Below are 18,489 nucleotides of genomic sequence, written 5' to 3' on the forward strand. Positions count from 1 at the left end.
CAAACCACTAAACCGGGTGGTCTCCCAGGGTCTCTGCCAACTAGTTTTGATTTTTAAAATTCACTTATTCAACAAGTACTTGGAAAATGCCTTACTGTGTGGCAAGAGCCTGGCCCAGGCTTGGGGTGGTAACAGTGAACAATACCGCTCATCAGGAAGGACTGTCCTCAGGGGACCTGCGCTGACACTGAAGAGAGATGTAGACCTGCGTCCACGCGCAGTCACCCGAAGAATCCAGCTCCTGTTCCCACAAGTTCTAAACTGAAGCAGCAAGATTCCAGGCCCAGAGCAAGGGTCTGGCCGAGTAATGAGGACGCTAAGATGCCTGCGTACAACTCAGGACTGCCTGAGTTCGAAGCCCGGCTCCAACTCCTGACTCCAGCTTCCTGCCAAAGCAGAGACCTGGGGAGTGGCAGGGACGGCTCAGGGTTCCTGCCATCTGTGTGTGAGACGCGGAAGGTGCCCCAGCTCACAGCTTCAGCTCCGGGCCCAGGGGCATTGCAGGCACCGGGGAGTGAACCAGCAGGTGGGTGCTCGATCTCTCTCTCAAAACTAGAAAATATAAAGATTCCAAGTGTCCCTCTCCTTGCCGACTACTCAGATGACAGACGGAATGACACAAACAAAACCAGTTGTAAGATGAAAAAAATCAAATAGGAGTTTATTAAAATATACACAGATAACCCTCATTTTTTTTCTTATTTCACCAGTTTAGAGAAGTTAGGTAAAAATTAAGTGAAAAGCAGTAGTCCTGGGGTAGAGAAATGAAGGCTGGAAAGGAGCAAACTATTCCTGTCCAGGCTGGCCACCGGGCCGTCTGGAAACACTGAATGCTGCACCCTGACGGAGACTGAGGCAGCTGGAAGAGAGATCTCTCACACACTCACTCACACACTCTCTCACACACTCACACACTCACTCACACACTCACTCACACACTCACACACACACTCGTGCTCTCTGGGGTCAACTGCACCTCTAAAGCTTCCCTGTTCTAATCCTATTACTGGGCACCAAAGCTGATGTCACATATTAACTAGCTGGGACTCACAACAGAAATGGAATGGACATTAAAGTCATAGAAATACTTTCAAGGAAGGTAAGAGAAATACAGAAATTTGCTGTTTTAAAAAATGCATTGATGTAACTGCTTTATTCACACTAATTAGAATTTATACACAAAAATGTGTATTGTGTCACTTTCAAAAAAGTCCATGTTCCATGAGAACTATGTAAACAATGTAAAATGTTTCTACTTTATCACAAAAGAAGAAAAATCGGCATTCCCATGTAGTATTAGGAAAACATCTAGATAATCTCAATGTAGAGAGAAACGAAAGTGAAACAGTACAGAGCAGTCTTCTCAGGAAGTAGATCTGCAGCCTGGAAGAAATACATTTCATACTTTCCAACACTTTGGTATAACTGGAATCAACACAGAACAAAAAACCCTAAAAGCTCCACTTTGGTTCTCACACCAATTGGAACTTCGGCAACGCAGCGATACCCAGCTGCCTCAGATGACAAAACGGAACGCTCTCATTTGCTTCCCTCCCTGCTGGAGCAGAGCATGCTGGGAGAGTGAGGCGCACCAGCTCGCTGACAAGGAGGCTCTCAGCAGCGTCCAGCCCACCTGGGGCACAAGCGATCTTGGTTACTTCCTCTTAGCAAGCAAGGCAGCTCAGAGCAACAATTCACACTTCAAGTAGAACATAAATTTCCTAAAAATCATATCACTACAGTTTCTCAAGAAGTCCATAGTTGAATAAAAAGAAAATACTACATTAATAAAAAGAAAAATGCAAGTTTAATAGCCCACAATGGTTTAAGGGACAGAAGTAACTGTTTGCATGCTACAAGGTTTTCTTCATTGTTATCACACATCTTTCACAACTAAACTGGTCTGAGAAATCGTCACTGTGTCATTGTTACAATTACACTTTCTCATCTACGCTGTCCACGTGTGGCACTCATTTGCTTCTGTCCTTTGGCTGCGTATCTTCTTCCCAATGGCTCCTCCGTCCGAGCACTTGCTGAAGTCACTTTTCTGGCACCATCGCAGGAGCAGACTGGGAACGTCCTCGCAGGGTCTCCAGCGATGCACTTCACTCCGGACTTTCTGTGAAGACAGTCTTGGAAAGAAAAACAAGGCCCCTCAGTGAGCGCTGCACGTCTGCAGTAGTGATAAACGTGCTGTGTTCCTCCCTCGAGGAAGACAACACACCACCAAGCACTCAAACTGCCGGTGGAGATGTGGGCAGCACACTGGTTCCCAGGCAGGCCTGGCACGCGGCGGAAGGGCCCCGGCAGCACGCGGAAAGGTTCGCTAGCACGACCGTCTTCGGAGCAAAGCAGTACACGAAGTAAACAGCAAGTGCAAAGTCAATGTTCCGTCAGGTTACTCTGAGGCACTTAAAGAACAATTCTGGGGATGGTATTGTGGTACAGCGAGTTAAGCTGCCGCCTGCAAAGCCAGCATCCCACAGGGGCCCTGGTCTGGGTCCAGGACACTCCACTTCCAATCTAGCTTCTGCCTAAGCTAGAAAAGCAACAGAAGACAGCCCAAGTACTTAGACTCCTGTCACTCATGTGGGAGATCCAGAGAGCATTCCTGGCTCCCGGCTTCAACCTGGCCCAGCCCTGGCTCTTGCAGCCATTTGAGGAGTGAACCAGATGGAAGATTCATATTCTCTCTCTCTCTCTCAGATCTCTTTCTCTCTGTCACTCTGCCTTTCAAAGAAACAAATAAATCTTTTTAAAAAAATATTTATTTATTTATTTGAGCAGCGCAATTACAGACACAAAGAGAGAGGTCTTCCAAGCTCTGGTTCACTCCCCAAATGGTTGCAATGGCTGCAGCTGAGACAGGAGCCAGGAGCTTCTTCCAGGTCTCCCATGTGGCTTCAGGGGCCAGGGTCTTGGGCCATCAGCAGGGAGCTAGATCGGAAGTAGAGCAGACAAGACTCGAACTGGCTCCTACATGGTATGCCAGCATTGCAGGCGGAGGCTTAACCTACCATGCCACAGAACCAGCCCCACAAATAAATCTTTAAAAAGAATTTTAAGTACGGGCTGGCTCCGTGGCGCAGCAGGTTAAAGCCTTGTCCTGAAGTGCTGGCAATCCCATATGGGCACCGATTCGAGTCCTGGCTGCTCCTCTTCTGATCCAGTTCTCTGCTATGGCCTGGGAAAGCAGTAGAAAGAAGATGGCCCAAGTCCTTGGACCCCTGTATCTGCATGGGAGACCCAGAAGAAGGTCCTGGCTCCTGGCTTCAGATCGGCGCAGTTCCAGCCTTGCGGCCATTTAGGAAGTGAACCTGCAGAAGGAAGACCTTTCTCTCTCTCTCTCACTGTCTGTAACTCTCTCAAATAAATAAATTAAAAAAGGGGCTGGCGCCACGGCTCATTTGGTTAATCCTCCGCCTGCGGCGCCGGCATCCCATATGGGCACCGGGTTCTAGTCCCGGTTGCTCCTCTTCCAGTCTAGCTCTCTGCTGTGGCCCAGGAAGGCAGTGGAGGATGGTCCAAGTGCTTGGGCCCCTGCACCCCCATGGGAGACCAGGAAGAAGCACCTGGCTCCTGGCTTCGGATCGGCGTAGTTCCAGCTGTGGCGGCCATTTATGGGGTGAACCACCGGAAGGAAGACCTTTCTCTCTCTATCTCTCCCTCACTGTCTAACTCTATCTGCCAAAAAATAAAAAATAAAAAGCTGGATCGAATCAGAGGCCAGACTCTTGACTTCAAATCAGTGAAATATAACAGATAAGTAACAGAAGAGAGCAAAAAGCCTAGAAAACAGGTATCAGGCATATGATAAAAACATCAAACCAGTGACAAAGCATGCATTATTCACAAGATAGCACAGGTACAAAGATTAAATACTTAAGAAAAAAACCAAATCCTTCTCATACCATATTCTTCTAAACTAAAAATTCAAATAAAAAAATATGTACAAACCAAAAGAGAGGCCAGTGTTGTGGTGTAGCAGGTAAAGCCACACCTGAGACACCCATCCCATATGGTGTCCAGTTCTTGTCCTGGCTGCTCCACTTCTGATCTTGCTCCCTGCCAATGGCCTGGGGGAGCAGCAGCAAATGACCCAAGTGTTTGGGCTCCTGCCACCCACAAGGGAAACCTGAATGAAGTTCACGGCTTTGGCCTGGCTCAGCCCTGGCTATTGTGGCCACTTTGGGGAGTGAACCAGTGGATGGAAGATCTCTCTGTCTTTCCTTCTAAATTTTTCAAATAAATAAATCTTTAAAAATAAAGAAATAAAGGCCGGCGCCGGGCTCAATAGGCTAATCCTCCGCCTAGCGGCACCGGCACACCAGTTTCTAGTCCTGGTCGGGGAGCCGGATTCTGTCCTGGCTGCCCCTCTTCCAGGCCAGCTCTCTGCTGTGGCCAGGGAGTGCAGTGGAGGATGGCCCAGGTCCTTGGGCCCTGCACCCCATGGGAGACCAGGAGAAGCACCTGGCTCCTGCCATCGGATCAGCGCGGTGCACCGGCCACTGGAGGGTGAACCAACGGCAAAAGGAAGACCTTTCTGTCTCTCTCTCTCTCTCACTGTCCACTCTGCCTGTCAAAAAATAAAAATAAAAATAAAATAAAGAAATAAAAATAAATAGAAACACTTAAATAAAGCTAGATTAGATATATTTTAAAAGTTTATTTAAGGGAGAGGGACGGAGACAGGGAAAGAAAGACAGTCAGTCAGTCAGAGATCTCCCACCCAGCGGGTCACTCCCCAAACACCTGCAATGGCCAGGACTGGACCAGGTCAAGGCAGGGAGCTGAGAACTGAAGCCAGGTCTCTCACATGGGTGGCAGAGACCCAACCACTTGAGCCACCACCTGGCGCCTCCCAGGGCACAGGTTAGCCAGAAGCTGGAATGAGGAGCAGAGTCGGAGCTTGAAGGAACTCCAATATGGGATGAGGGCATCTTAACCGATGTCTTAATCGCATGGCCAAATGCCTGACCCTTGTTTGTCTTTTTCCAGAGGAAAAACTTACATGTGTGCAAGTGGTGGCAGATGTCTGGATAATTTTTTTTAAAGATTTATTTATTTATTTGAAAGGCGGAGTTACAGAGAGGCAGAGAGAGGCCTCCATCCACTGGTTCATGCCCCAAACAGCAGCAACAGCTGGAGCTGGGCTGATCTGAAGCCAGGAGCTTCTTCCAGGTCTCCCACCAGGTGCAGGAGCCCAAGGACTTTGGCCATCTGTTTTGTTTTTTTTTTTTTTGGCAGCTGCCACACACAGGTTTATTTGTGAAGCCCCAGGCACAGCCCAGACACACAAAGCACAAAGGGAAAGCACAGGTGGCTAAGGGGTCCCAGGGTGTCTCCTGCCAGCACAGGCCCATCCCTCCCCTGCCCCAGATGCAGTTCAGGTGTCGGGGGCGCTCCCTTCTCCTTGGCCTTCCCAGGCTGGGGAACAGGGCTGAGCCCCCCAGAGCCAGTCATATACAACTGCTCAGCAGCCAGGGAGAGCCCCATCGGGCCCAGGAGCCAGAGCAGCCCCAGGCAACTCCTGCACTTCAACAACATGGTGTCTGCCCACCACCCTCTCATCTGGTCCACACAGCATGGAGGCTAGGGCCTGGCCCTCTGCTGACAACCCCATGGCCCCACAGTGGCAGGTGCTGCTCAGGCCAAGTGGTCAGCACAGCAGCTGTGGATGGGGGATGGTGACCACGTCAGGACCAGAGCTGTGGATGGGGGATGGTGACCACGTCAGGACCAGAGCTGTGGATGGGGGATGGTGACCACGTCAGGACCAGAGCTGTGGATGGGGGATGGTGACCACGTCAGGACCAGAGCTGTGGATGGGGGATGGTGACCACGTCAGGACCAGAGCTGTGGATGGGGGATGGTGACCACGTCAGGACCAGAGCTTACTGACAAGAGGCAGAGGCAGCCAGTGAGCACGCAGTCCCAGGCTGGCAGAGAACAACCAAAACGTGGGGAGGGGACAGCAGCTCCCCAGGCTTAGCGCAGCCCAGGTGGGAGAAGGGCGGGGGGCGGAACAGCCAGCAGGGCCCTGAGCACGAGGCACAGCCTGCAGAGCATCCTCAGACGGTGGGAAGTCTAACAGTAGGGCAGCCTGCAGCCCCTTCCCCTGGAGGCCGGCTCCCCAGAGCAGAGCAGGGTCAGTCCAGCAGGGGGACTTAAAGACCCTGATCCCGACAGGAAGCACACCCCTGCACACATACCAGACAGACACATGGACCCAGGGGACCCGCCCTGCCTCTGCCAGAGTCCTGCCCAAGAGGAGGGCCTGGCTGCAGCGAGTTCATCTCAGTCCCCCAATCACGGGCCCAGACCGAGGGTCGGGGAGAGGCTGCTCCGAGTCCAGACCTCGTACAGTTTGCAGCAGACTATGGCGGGTAAAGGAGCAGGATTCCAGGGCACGGTTGGGTTTGGTCACGAATGCCAGTAGCAGGGGTGCGAGAGCCTTGGGGAAACAGTCCTGCTGCACCAGGTGGCTCAGCGGGGGGCCATCCTGCACTGCTTTCCCAGGCCTAGCAGAGAGCTGCAGAAGTGGAGCAGCCAGACTCATCCTGGATGCTGGCACTGCAGGCAGAGGATCTACCCGCCACAGGACACAGGGCCGGCCCCTCTAGAGGATTTAACAAAGCTTGCAACATTGGTTGCTACTATGCATGGAAACTGGGGACGCAGTATAGAAAGTTGATCCTTCTGTCACTTTTAAAAGCGGTATCAAGTGTATACATGACCCACTGAGAAAAACAAACAAAATTTATAAATACACATGGGCTGGCGTTGTGGCACAGTGGGCTAAGCCACTGCCTCAACACTGGCTTCCCATGTAGAGCACTGGTCAGAGTCCTGGTTGCTCTGCTTCCGATCCAGCTTCCTGCTAACGTGTGCCTGGGAAGGCAGCAGGAAAACGGCCCAGGTGTCAGGACATCTGCCACAGACATGGGAGACCTGGATGGAGTTCCGAGGTCCTAGCTTCAGCCTGGACCAGAACCAGCCTTTGCAACCATTTGAAGAGTGAACCAGGGGATCTGGAAGATACCTCTCTCTCTCTTTTCTCTCTCACTCACTCTGTAACCATACCTTTCAAATAAATTAATAATTCACTCAATTTTTTTTTAAAGTATGAACACACACCTCTGCTCACACACACATCAGTTGTAGGCTTATACGGGAAAATAATACAATATATTCTTAAGTGGAAAAAAAAGGCTGTAAAAGCTTAGAAGGATTAATTTCTTTTTTTTTTTTATTTTTTATTTTTGACAGGCAGAGTGGACAGTGAGAGAGAGGAGAGACAGAGAGAAAGGTCTTCCTTTGCCGTTGGTTCACCCTCCAATGGCCGCCACGGTAGGCGCACTGCGGCCGGCGTACCACGCTGATCCGATGGCAGGAGCCAGGTGCCTATCCTGGTCTCCCATGGGGTGCAGGGCCCAAGCACTTGGGCCATCCTCCACTGCACTCCCTGGCCACAGCAGAGAGCTGGCCTGGAAGAGGGGCAACCGGGACAGGATCGGTGCCCCGACCGGAACTAGAACCCGGTGTGCCGGCACCGCAAGGTGGAGGATTAGCTTAGTGAGCCGCGGCGCCGGCCAGAAGGATTAATTTCTAACATTTTTCTTGGTAAGGTTGTAGGAGATCTCTCTGTCTCTCCTCCTGTTTCAGTAACTCTGCCTTTCAAATTTAAAAAAGTAAAAAAAAAAAAGATTTTTTTTTTTTGAAAGGCAGTTACAGAGAGAGAGAGAGAGAGAGAGAGATCTTTCATCTGCTGGTTCACTTCCCAAATGGCTGCAACAGCCAGAGCTGGTCCAGGCTGAAGTCAGGATCCTGCTACTCCATCCAGGTCTCCCACATGGATGGCAGGGGCCGAAGCACTTGGGCATCTTCCACTGCCTTCCCAGGTGCATCCGCAGGGAGCTGGATCAGAAGAGGAGCAGCTGGGACTGACCCAGCCAGCACAACACTAACCCCCAGTGACCCATTCTTAGTCCTCCCCTTCCTGCACCTCCCAGAAGTGTCTGACCTGGTTAAACAGCCTGCAGCAACCTGCCTCCCTTCCCCGAGATCAAAGCTCCCTGGACTGCCGTCTACTTCGCCAGCTCCTCCCGCCACACAGTGCGCTCACCAGGTCTGGGACCTCCAACAGCAAGAATACACCAGTGATTCTAAGTTATCTTTAGTTCTGGGCTTCCCCGAGTTTCCGACAGCATCATCCACTACTGACTCCCTCTCCCTCACATCCCCTAAAATACCTGCTCCTCCAGAGGAAAAGGCACCGCCATCCACACTGCTGCTCACTCTTCACACCTCTCCCTCGCACCTGCAACGGCTTCAGCAGTAGGTCAGGGAAGCTCTTCCTCCAGAACAGATCCCAGTCTGATCCTTGCCCCTCTAACAGTTTACCCTCCACAAAGTACCAAGCCAGCTAACTGGAAAGCACCACGTGCCCAACTTCCTCCTCAGTTTCCATGTCTTCCTGACCCCTGGAACCAGGCCCGCCTTCCACTCCGACCAGCCGGCTCCGGCTCCCCGCTCCCTTCACACAGCCCTGCAGCGACACCGCCTGTCTTCCACCCTGTAAGTGCTGCACATCTGGTCCCATGGCTCAACTTCTGAGGCTGCTCTCCCTTCTGCTTAGATCATTCCGCCCTCAGATCTGTGCATGTCTGCTTCCTGCCCATCCAACTCAGAATTCTTTTTTTTTAAAGATTTTAATTATTTATTTGACAGAGTTAACAAACAGTAAAAGAGAGAGAGAGAAAGGTCTTCCTTCTGTTGGTTCACTCCCCAAATGACCACAACAGCCGGAGCTATGCCGATCTGAAGCCAGGAGCCAGGTGCTTCTTCCTGGTCTCCCAAGAGGGTGCAGGGGTCCAAGGACCTGGGCCATCCTCCACTGCCCTCCTGGGCCACAGCAGAGAGCTGGACTGGAAGAGGAGCAACCGGGACTAGAACCGGTGCCCATATGGGATGTCGGCACTGCAGGCGGAGGATTAACCTAGTAGACCACGACGTCGGCCCCCCAATTCAGATTTCAACGGCAGTGTCAGCAGGTCGGCAGGGCCCTTCCTGGAGGCCATACCAGTCACGTTCGACCATGTCTTGCTGCTTGATCTCCACAGAACCGTTCGATACTGGAAACTGACCGACGTGGTGCATACAGGCCTGCTGCTGCTCTCCTCCCCGTAGAAGATGAGCGTGCGGTCTAGCTCACCACTTATCCCCAGCAAGAACACAGGTGCTTGGCACAGAGCATTTACTGACCAACTGAACGACTATTCTATAACTGAAAATCTGGACTGTGCTATCTTTTGACATTATACTCAAGTTTATCGTAACATAAGCATTCTTCAAAAAGTTCATGAAAAAATGGGATTAAAAATAAGTGTTTTGGGCCAGCGCCGCGGCTCAACAGGCTAATCCTCCGCCTTGAGGCGCTGGCACACCGGGTTCTAGTACTGGTCAGGGCACTGGATTCTGTCCCGGTTGCCCCTCTTCCAGGCCAGCTCTCTGCTGTGGCCAGGGAGTGCAGTGGAGGATGGCCCAAGTCCTTGGGCCCTGCACCCCATGGGAGACCAGGAGAAGCACCTGGCTCCTGCCTTTGGATCAGCGCTGTGCGCCGGCCGCAGTGCACCGGCCACGGCGGCCATTGGAGGGTGAACCAACGGCAAAGGAAGACCTTTCTCTCTGTCTCTCTCTCTTACTGTCCACTCTGCCTGTCAAAAAAAAAGTGTTTTGGTGCAAAAAAAAAAAAATTTGAAATCTAGCCATGGTTTTCTCACAATACCCATTTTCCATGAGCTTTTGGAAGTACCCCCATTTTCAAATATCAGAAATGGAGAGAAATGACAAGACAATAGATTCTGATTACCTGAAAAGGAGCTAACTGTCCTGACCAGGAGGCTGGCTAACAAAGGTGGGATGGGATAGAGCCAGACAATAGGGCAAACATGGCCATCACAGCATGACAGAGAGCAGCACGGAACGCTGTGCAAGCTGTCTGGCCGACTGAAAACACCAAGCTGCCCAACAATACCCTGAATGAGGCCCCTTTGTTTGGAGCGCAAGCATGTTTGCTTGGATATGCACAGAAAATGTCTCTCCGGTCGCCCTACTGAAAGGCTGAGGGGATCACCACTTATTGTTTACCACTAGAAGCCAAAATGTGCTAGAACACTCTTATCTCGGCAACGGCGAGCTCAGCACTTTGCACCACACTCTGTCAAAGGCTTGATGGTTTCTAGTCCTTTAAACACACACTTTCCATTTTTTAAAATAAGGCGTAATCGAGTGAGGAAAACCAGGTACCTGGCATCTCGGAGAGCTCGGGCATGGAACATGGCCAGATGCAGATTGGCTCCCCCCTCACAGATTCAACCTCTCCTCTAGGCCTTCCCGCCACAGAGGCCGAGAAAGCTGCTGACGCCGACTCTGCTCCTCCAGACAGACTGAGGAGGAAGGCATGGAGCACCAGACCTGGCCAGTTCTCGGGATCAACGGATGTCTGAATATGCTTCTGCTTCCCTAATGAAAAGGGATGGATACGACTGACGCCGCCTCCCCTCTCCTTATTCATGCCACGCTGAACCATAGGAGCAGTCCGGGCGTGGGTGTTACCATTCAACAGAGGAGCCAGCCCTTCCTGCTGTTTCAAGAAACGTCAACCTCCCTTCATTTAAGGCATTGTGAACTGGGTTCAGTAACCTATGGCCAAAACTAACTGCACTCCTGGTAATCCTTTTTAAAAAGAAACTAAAAGCAAAACAAAACCTCAAATTCCATGCAGATTTAGAAAGATCAGAACAAGTCAGAAATGTATGCTGCCAACCAATTTCCTTCCTTCATGCCTCGTAAGTTTTAAAATATAAACAAAAAAACTCCAAGAAATCAGAAAAGAACAACAACAACAAAAAAATCACAATAAACAATAACTCCATACAAAAGACCCCAGAATGGGGCCAGTGACATGGCACATGGGGTTAAGCCATCACCTGCAACACCAGCAGCCCACATGAGCACTGGTTCGAGTCCCAGTTGCTCCACTTCTGATCCAGCTCCCTGTTACTGCTCCTGGGAAAGCAGTGGAAGAAGGCTCAAAGGCTTAGGCCCCTGCCTCCCAGGTGGGAGACCCAGAGAGAGTACCTAGTTTCAGGCTTCAGCCTGGCCAGCCCACACTGTTGCAGCCATTTGGGGAGTGAACCAGCGGATAGAAGATTCTCTCTCCCTACCTCTCCCCAACTCTACCTTTCAAATAAATAAATCAAAAAAAAAAAAAGACTCCAGAATACACACATTAAAAACTTCACACACAATAAACTCACACAGTAAAGCTGAAGGCGGGTCAATGCTGGGGCTGCTCTGGACTAACATTCATTGTTCGGTAAATTTCCTTGAGTAATAACAGGGCAGTATCTTCAGATTCCCTTTAAAACAAAAAGAAAACAAAAGGCACGTGTATTTAACAGACAATCAGCAGAAATCAGCCTCTCCGCAGGCTGGTGGTGAAGGGGCGTGGGCAGGGAGCAACCACTGTTCTACTCGACTCTGCCTAAAAAGGGCAAACAGCAGTGCCCCAGTGAGATCTTGGCGCTGTCCTCAAAACTGAACGGACGCCAGTCAGTTCTGTTCTAAGTCTCCTTGATGACACCCCTATCATCCACGAAAGAATGGCTTTTCAGGACTGGAGTTGTGGCACAGAGGGTTAGGCAGCTCCTGTAGCACCAGCATCCCTCATGGGCACCGGTTGAAGTCTGGGCTGCTCCACTTCTGATCCAGCTCCCTGCTTGTGCACCTGGGAAAGCAGCAGAGGATGGCCCAAAGGCTCGGGCCTGTGCACCCACGTGGAAGACCCAGAAGAAGCTCCTGCAAGCCCTGGGCATTGTGGCCATTTAGGGGAGTGAACAGGCAGATGGAAGATCTCTGTCTCTCCCTAACTCTGCCTTCCAAATAAATAAAATAAATCTTTTAAAAAGGGGGGAGAAAAAAAAAGTAATGGCTTTTCAAAGTCCCTACCATTCCTATGGCAAAAGGCATCCCTACAAAAACAGTGTCCAAATACCAAGGGTGCTTGGTCAAAGGGAGGTGACACACTGCCATCTTGTGGATGACAAAGGAGCTCAAATTGATATTCCACAATAAATGCACTATCAGTAAAAGAATCTCCGTACAACAGCAGTTTGTGCTAGCTGGTAAAAGCCACTAGAATGTTATGTAGGTGAGGAACACTTACCAATAGCATAAGTGACTCTGAAGAGCGAAAAGATATTCATTAAAACTCTCTATTGGCTTTTCCTGAAGAACATAATCAATCCGGCGGCCTCCATTTAACATTCCAACTTTTCCTAAGTAGTCTTCATCCTTGGAAAAATCTGGACTTTCAACAATCTTTTCTGCTAGAAGTTAAACCATTTCAATATCAAAGTCAATCACTTAATCATTATCCTTTGACTTTAGCTGACTTTCTGGGCTCAGTGCGAACACTGCTTGACACACGTAGTAACTGGGGAGCTACAGGCTCACTCCCCATTCCTCCAAAGAGCCAGGGGAAGAGGGCTGGTTCCCCTGAGAGGAGAAAAAGCCAACAGCTGGCAGAAGTTGTGAAGGGGTGAGAGAGCATTGCAGAAAGAAAGGAAATAGAGTTAGAATCTGAACAAGTCAAAAACATGACGGCACAATGACCAGATACCGCATAGGAGGTGTATGACGACACAGTTAAGCAACAGCACCAGGAAGGTAACTTCTCAGAGGAAGTGTCTGAAAGGCCTAGACACACGTGGCGCAACTCTGGCCTTAACAATCTCAACAAAATTTAAAAAGTAGACAATAAAAAGCTCAGTAATTATCAGATAAAAAAATCTATGTAGAAGGATGACATGGATGTTAGAGTAATGCATCTGACAGTAGTCTCCCATGACAGACTGTCCATCACAGAAGGAGTCTCCAACTCCACAAAGGCTGGGAATGACAAGCCTCATAAAATCAATTCTAAGTGTTATGCTCATAGTAATCTCTGTACTGGAAAATGCCTCAAATGTCAAATTTACCTTCAACCACTTGCTTTTCTTCTTCTTCTTTGATTTGATTGGCTACCTTCTCCAATTCTTCTTGCAATTGAGTTGAAGAGGTATGAGCACGGGCAAACTCATTTAATGTCTGCCACGCGCTTTTCAAAGAGCTAATAAAACCCTGCTTCAAATCAGATCCCATACGAGAGAGACTTTCTTTCAACTCTAAAGAGAGCAAGATGACACGCCACGTTAGACACTGGGTAAAATTCTGCATTACAAAAAGCAAGTTAACATTTCTCAGATAGCAGAGGACCTCCTCCCCCTTCATTCTCAAACCCCATATTTATGGGATTTCCATGTGACACTGTGATACAGGTACACATTGTCAAGTCAGGGTGAGCAGATCCATGCCCTAAAACATCCATCTCTTCTTTGTGGTGAAAACATTCCCGGTCGTTTCTCCTAGCTTTGCTGAAGCACAGAGTGCGTCATCACTATCCATCATCACCCCACTTGCGATATGACAACAGAACTTCTCCCTCTACATGTAACTCAGCTCCCCCCGATCAACCTTTCCCTGTCCTCCCCAATGCCTCTCCCCCACCTTCTTTAACCACTTTCCTACTCTGAACTCTGTGAGCTCCGCATTTTTCAATTTCACACACAGCTGAGATCACGCAGCTGTCAACCTCTTTCTCTCAGAAATGTCAGATATAGGTGGCGTCTCAGCCAAGAAATCTCAACATGCCAAAACACTGTGAGAAATCTTACCCTGCCATATTTTTTAAGATTCATTTATTTACTTGAGAGGCAGAATTACAGACAGAGAGAGGGCGAGACAGAGAGTGGTCTTCCACCCACTGGTTCACTCCCCAAATGGCCACAATGACCAGAGCTGGGCCAATCCAAAGCAAGGAGCCAGGAGCTTCTTCTGGGTCTCCCACAGGGGTACAGGGACCCAAGCACTTGGGTCATCTTCCACTGCTTTCCCAGGTGCATTAGCAGGGAGCTGGATTGGAAGTGGAGCAGCCAGGACTCAAACCAGCATCCATATGAGATGCCAGTGATACAGGCAGAGGCTTAACCAACTATGCTACAGGGCCAGCCACAATTTTTTAATTGAAAGGTAGAGTGATAGAGACAGACAGAGACCTTCCTTTGGCTGGTACACTCTCCAAATGCCCACAACAGCTGGGGCTGAGCCTGGCTGAAACCAGGAGACCAGAACTCAATCCAGGTCTCCCACATGGATGTCGGGGACTCAAGTACTTGGCCATCATCTGCTTTTTCCCAGGGTCCACATTAGCAGGAAGCTGGATCAGAAGCAGAGTAGCCAGGACCTGAACCAGGACTGATAGGGGATGTGAGCTTCCCAAGCAGCAGCTGAACCAACTGCGCCACAATTCTCACCACCCTATTATTTCTTTATTATGTCTAAACTTCATCCAGTCAAAATTACTAAACTTCTTTTCAAAACACATTAAGTCAAATACCATAAAAATATAAGCACATTCATATGCTTCTTTAAGTTAAAAACTGGCCCACAAGATTAAAACTCACTTTTTCTAAACTGTAACAGGGAAATGGTTTTGAAAATTTAAAATTCTGATATAACCACAATTTAAACTTCTAATTTAAAAATGAGAAATCCCTGCCCCTTCATTTTCTCTGTTCTTACCTAATAATAGTTGATTCAACATCTGAGTTGTCAAATTTCTCAACTTTCAAATAGTTAAATATTTTTAAAAAACATGATGTTGGCAAAACACACTTTTAAACAAGAGGACATGACCACTTTTTCTTCTCTACACTCCTGTCCCTTCCACCCCCTCTTTTAAACTAAGGAATAATTAACATACACAGACAACAAGCTACAGAAAAATCTAGGGGCAGCACAGTGGCACCTTGTGGTAAGCTGCCACCTTTGATCCCAGAGTCCCATACAGCTGAGACTGGTTCAAGTCCCAGCTGCTCTACTTCTAGGCCCTGCCCAAGCACCTGGGAAAGCAGTGGGAGATGGCCCAAGTACTTGGACCCCTGCCACCCAAGTGGGAGACCAAGATGGAGTTCCAGGCTCTTTCCTGGCTTCAGCCTGGCCCAACACCAGCTGTTGAGCCATTTGTGGAGTGAACCAGCAGAGGGAAGATCTCACTCTGTCTCTTCTTTCAGACAGATAAATCTCCAAAAAAAAAAAAAGAGGAAGGAAGGAAGATCAAAGCCTACTTGGAATTATCAATATCAATACATTATATTTAATGAATTTTTCTAAGAAAAATTTGGTTGGCAAGGAAATAATAGCTCACTTGACTTAGACAATATCACATCTATTTCTTGATGGTATGATCATTAGTTTAATGTTATTCTTCTTCCGAATTCCAAAAATTATAATCAAACTCTATCAAAATCTAATTATGTATCTTATTACCAATTTCTTCCATTCCTAAATACCTCAACAATTAGAATGCCATTGAAGAGACGGAATGCATTAATAACTGTTTTACAGCTTTCCAAATCCATAGTTTAAAAGGTTCTGACAGGCGCCAGCATTGTAGGACAGCAGGCATTTCATATCAGAGTGCCAGCTGGGAGTCCCAGCACTCCGCTTCTGATCCAGCTTCCTGCTAATGCACCTGCAAAGGCAGTGGAAGATGGCCCAAGTATCTGGGTCCCTGACACCATGTGGGAGGAGCAGGATGGAGTCCCTGGCTCCTGGCTTCTGCCTGCCCCAGCCCTGGCTATGGCAGACATCTGGAAAGCAAACCAATGGATGGAAGTTGTCTCTGTGTGTCTGCCTCTCTCTCACTTTACCTTTCAAAAAATAAATCTTAAAAAAAAAATCCTGAACATAGGCACTTAAATAACATTAATTCTGTTAGAAAGGACTTAATGCTAAAATTTTCATAACTCATTACAGATCACAAAATGAAAAAGAAAGCAAGTTTTCATAGTATTTGCTTTTTACCTAAATGAAGTCTTTTTCTGCCTTTATGATGTGGAATGAGAACTGCTTTGAGGTCCAAATCTGGAACAATCATAGGTTCTAGCCTATATGCCACTGGATCAAGCTATAAAAGAAGAATTGGAAATTTATGAAGAGTTGTTTTAATCTTAGCTATCTGTCTTAGTTGGGTAAGAAAATGGGTAAGTGGCAAATTGATTTTTTTCCACATCAAATACTGGCCATTTCATATAAGATTTTCAAGTGTGTGGGTAAAATTACAGGCAAAGCAATAGAATTATTTCATTCAACAAAGGCTTTTTGATAGAAAATTTTATTGGAAAGTATTGATTGTATCACTTAGGACACAAAGCTGAGCTTTACAAAAGCAAGATCAATATTCATTCCAACAAAACATGAATCTGGTAATTTATTAGATTAAAAAAGACAAGTTCTTCATCTTCCTCATAACAGAAAGTCAATCCCACACACTCACCGGATGGTAAATATTGAAGAATCCTTTACAAGTAGGAAGCCGGTAATTCTCATCTATCCTATCCACTCCTCGAACAGTGAGACACATACCAATTGGAGATCCCAAGGCAAAGAAAATCTCTGGCTCAAAGTCTAATGAGTTATAAACAACAGAAACCTAGAAAAAAATCAAACAAGAATAAAAGCAGCCATTCCAAAGTCACATAATACACAATTTTTTTCAATTTTCCAGAGTTCTTGGACCCACACTTTAAAAAAAAAAAAAAAAAAGATTTATTTATTTATTTGAAAGAGTTACAAAGAGAGAGGAGAGGCAGAGAGAGAGAGAGAGAAGGAGAGAGGTCTTCCATCTGTTGGTTTACTCCCCAATCGGCCGCAATGGCTGGAGCTTTGCCGATCCGAAGCCAGGAGCCAGGAGCCTCCTCCAGGTCTCCCACGCGGGTGCAGGGGTCCAAGGACTTGGGCCATACTCCATCACTTTCCCAGGCCACAGCAGAGGATGCCTCCCATGGACAGCTGTTGCTCAGGGAGACAAAGTTTTCTCCTTAAATCTTTAGGCTATTCTTTCACCTGCTGTCAAGCTAACTACATGTGCACAGTATATAGGAAGCATAATATTTATAAAGTGCTTAGCACAGGGCTTGGCATTTTTTTTAAGATGTATTTATTTATTTGAAAGGCATAGTTACAGAGAGAGGGAAAGTCAGAGAGACGGGGCTGGGGGGGCGGGGGGGAGATACTTTCTATCTGCTGGCTCACTCCCTAAATGGCCACAGCAGCCTAAAGTTTTGGGCCAGACCAAAATCAGGAGCCTGGAACTCTATCCAGGTCTCCCTCAGGGGTGGCAGGGGCCCAAATCTTCCATTGTTTTCCCAGGCACATTTAGTAGGAAGCTGGACTGGGAGCAGAGCAGCTGGGACTCAAACCGGTGCTTATATGGGATGCCAGTGCCATAATGGTGGCTCAACCTGCTGCACCACAATACCAGCCCTGGCCTGGCACATCTTAAGCATTCAACGAACATCACTATTCTAAAAATTTTTTTTAAAAATCATTTACTTTCACTTTATCTGGAAGACACAGAGACAGAGCTCTTACACCATTGCATTGGTTGACTCTCCAAATGCCCACCACAGCCATGACTAGGCCGGGCAGAAACCACTTGGGGGGCAGAGCCTCAACTACTCGAGTCAAAACCTGCTGTTGGCCGGCGCCGTGGCTCACTAGGCTAATCCTCTGCCTTGTGGCGCCGGCACACCGGGTTCTAGTCCCAGTCGGGGCGTCGGATTCTGTCCCAGTTGCCCCTCTTCCAGGCCAGCTCTCTGCTGTGGCCCGGGAGTGCAGTGGAGGATGGCCCAGGTCCTTGGGCCCTGTACCCGCATGGGAGACCAGGGGAGGCACCTGGCTCCTGGCTTCGGATCAGCGCGATGCACCGGCCGCAGCACGGCGGCCGCAGCGGCCATTGGCGGGTGAACCAACAGCAAAAGGAAGACCTTTCTCTCTGTCTCTCTCTCACTGTCCACTCTGCCTGTCAAAACAAAAACAAAAACAAACAAAAAAAACACCTGCTGTCTCCTAGGGTGCACATCAGCAGGAAGCTGGAGTCAGAAATGGAGTCGGAATTCGAAGGCAGACACTCCAATATGGGATTCAGCTGTTTAATCACCACAGTTGAATGTTACTTCTATTGTAACTACCATCCTCTCTAGTTATGGCAAGTTTCTTTCCATTAGAAAAAATATTTGTCCCCAAGGAGCCCCTGCTTCGACTGCCTTGCACGCAGTCTCTCGTCAGCACTGGCATCCGTATAAGCACTCTGTGCTTTCCAGAGCTGTCTCATTTGTGTCTCAGTGGCAGGAAGTGCATCCTTGTATTTCAGCATCTTGAGAGTAAAGAACACTACATGGCATAGTCCAACCCACTGAAAGAGGGAGGGAAGGCAAGAACTACCACACCCACTTCTCAGATGCAGCCAGTGACGCTCAGATGTGTGACAGACCTACCCCAGAACACATAGCCAGAGGGTGACAAAAGGAGGGATTACATCCA

At 48.5% G+C, this 18,489-nt stretch overlaps 1 protein-coding gene across 2 annotated transcripts in view; it reads right to left on the reverse strand.

The window, feature by feature from the left end:
- Positions 1 to 1,788: 1,788 nt before the first annotated feature.
- Positions 1,789 to 18,489, reverse strand: part of SEC23IP (SEC23 interacting protein) — a 57,216-nt gene continuing 40,515 nt past the window's right edge. Inside the window, exons 14-19 of one of the 2 annotated variants that reach the window (XM_062215202.1) lie at positions 16,442 to 16,597; positions 15,970 to 16,072; positions 13,044 to 13,229; positions 12,230 to 12,389; positions 11,322 to 11,423; positions 1,789 to 2,132 (exon numbers count right to left, since the gene is read on the reverse strand). In XM_062215202.1, coding sequence (XP_062071186.1) covers positions 11,342 to 11,423; positions 12,230 to 12,389; positions 13,044 to 13,229; positions 15,970 to 16,072; positions 16,442 to 16,597 — 687 coding nt within the window. In that variant the 3' untranslated portion in view covers positions 1,789 to 2,132; positions 11,322 to 11,341. Of the gene's footprint in view, positions 2,133 to 11,321; positions 11,424 to 12,229; positions 12,393 to 13,043; positions 13,230 to 15,969; positions 16,073 to 16,441; positions 16,598 to 18,489 lie in introns of both variants that reach the window. The other variant, XM_062215201.1, reaches the window with a different exon arrangement.

This window comes from Lepus europaeus, chromosome 17, assembly GCF_033115175.1.
Source record: "Lepus europaeus isolate LE1 chromosome 17, mLepTim1.pri, whole genome shotgun sequence".
Taxonomy (NCBI): domain Eukaryota; kingdom Metazoa; phylum Chordata; class Mammalia; order Lagomorpha; family Leporidae; genus Lepus; species Lepus europaeus.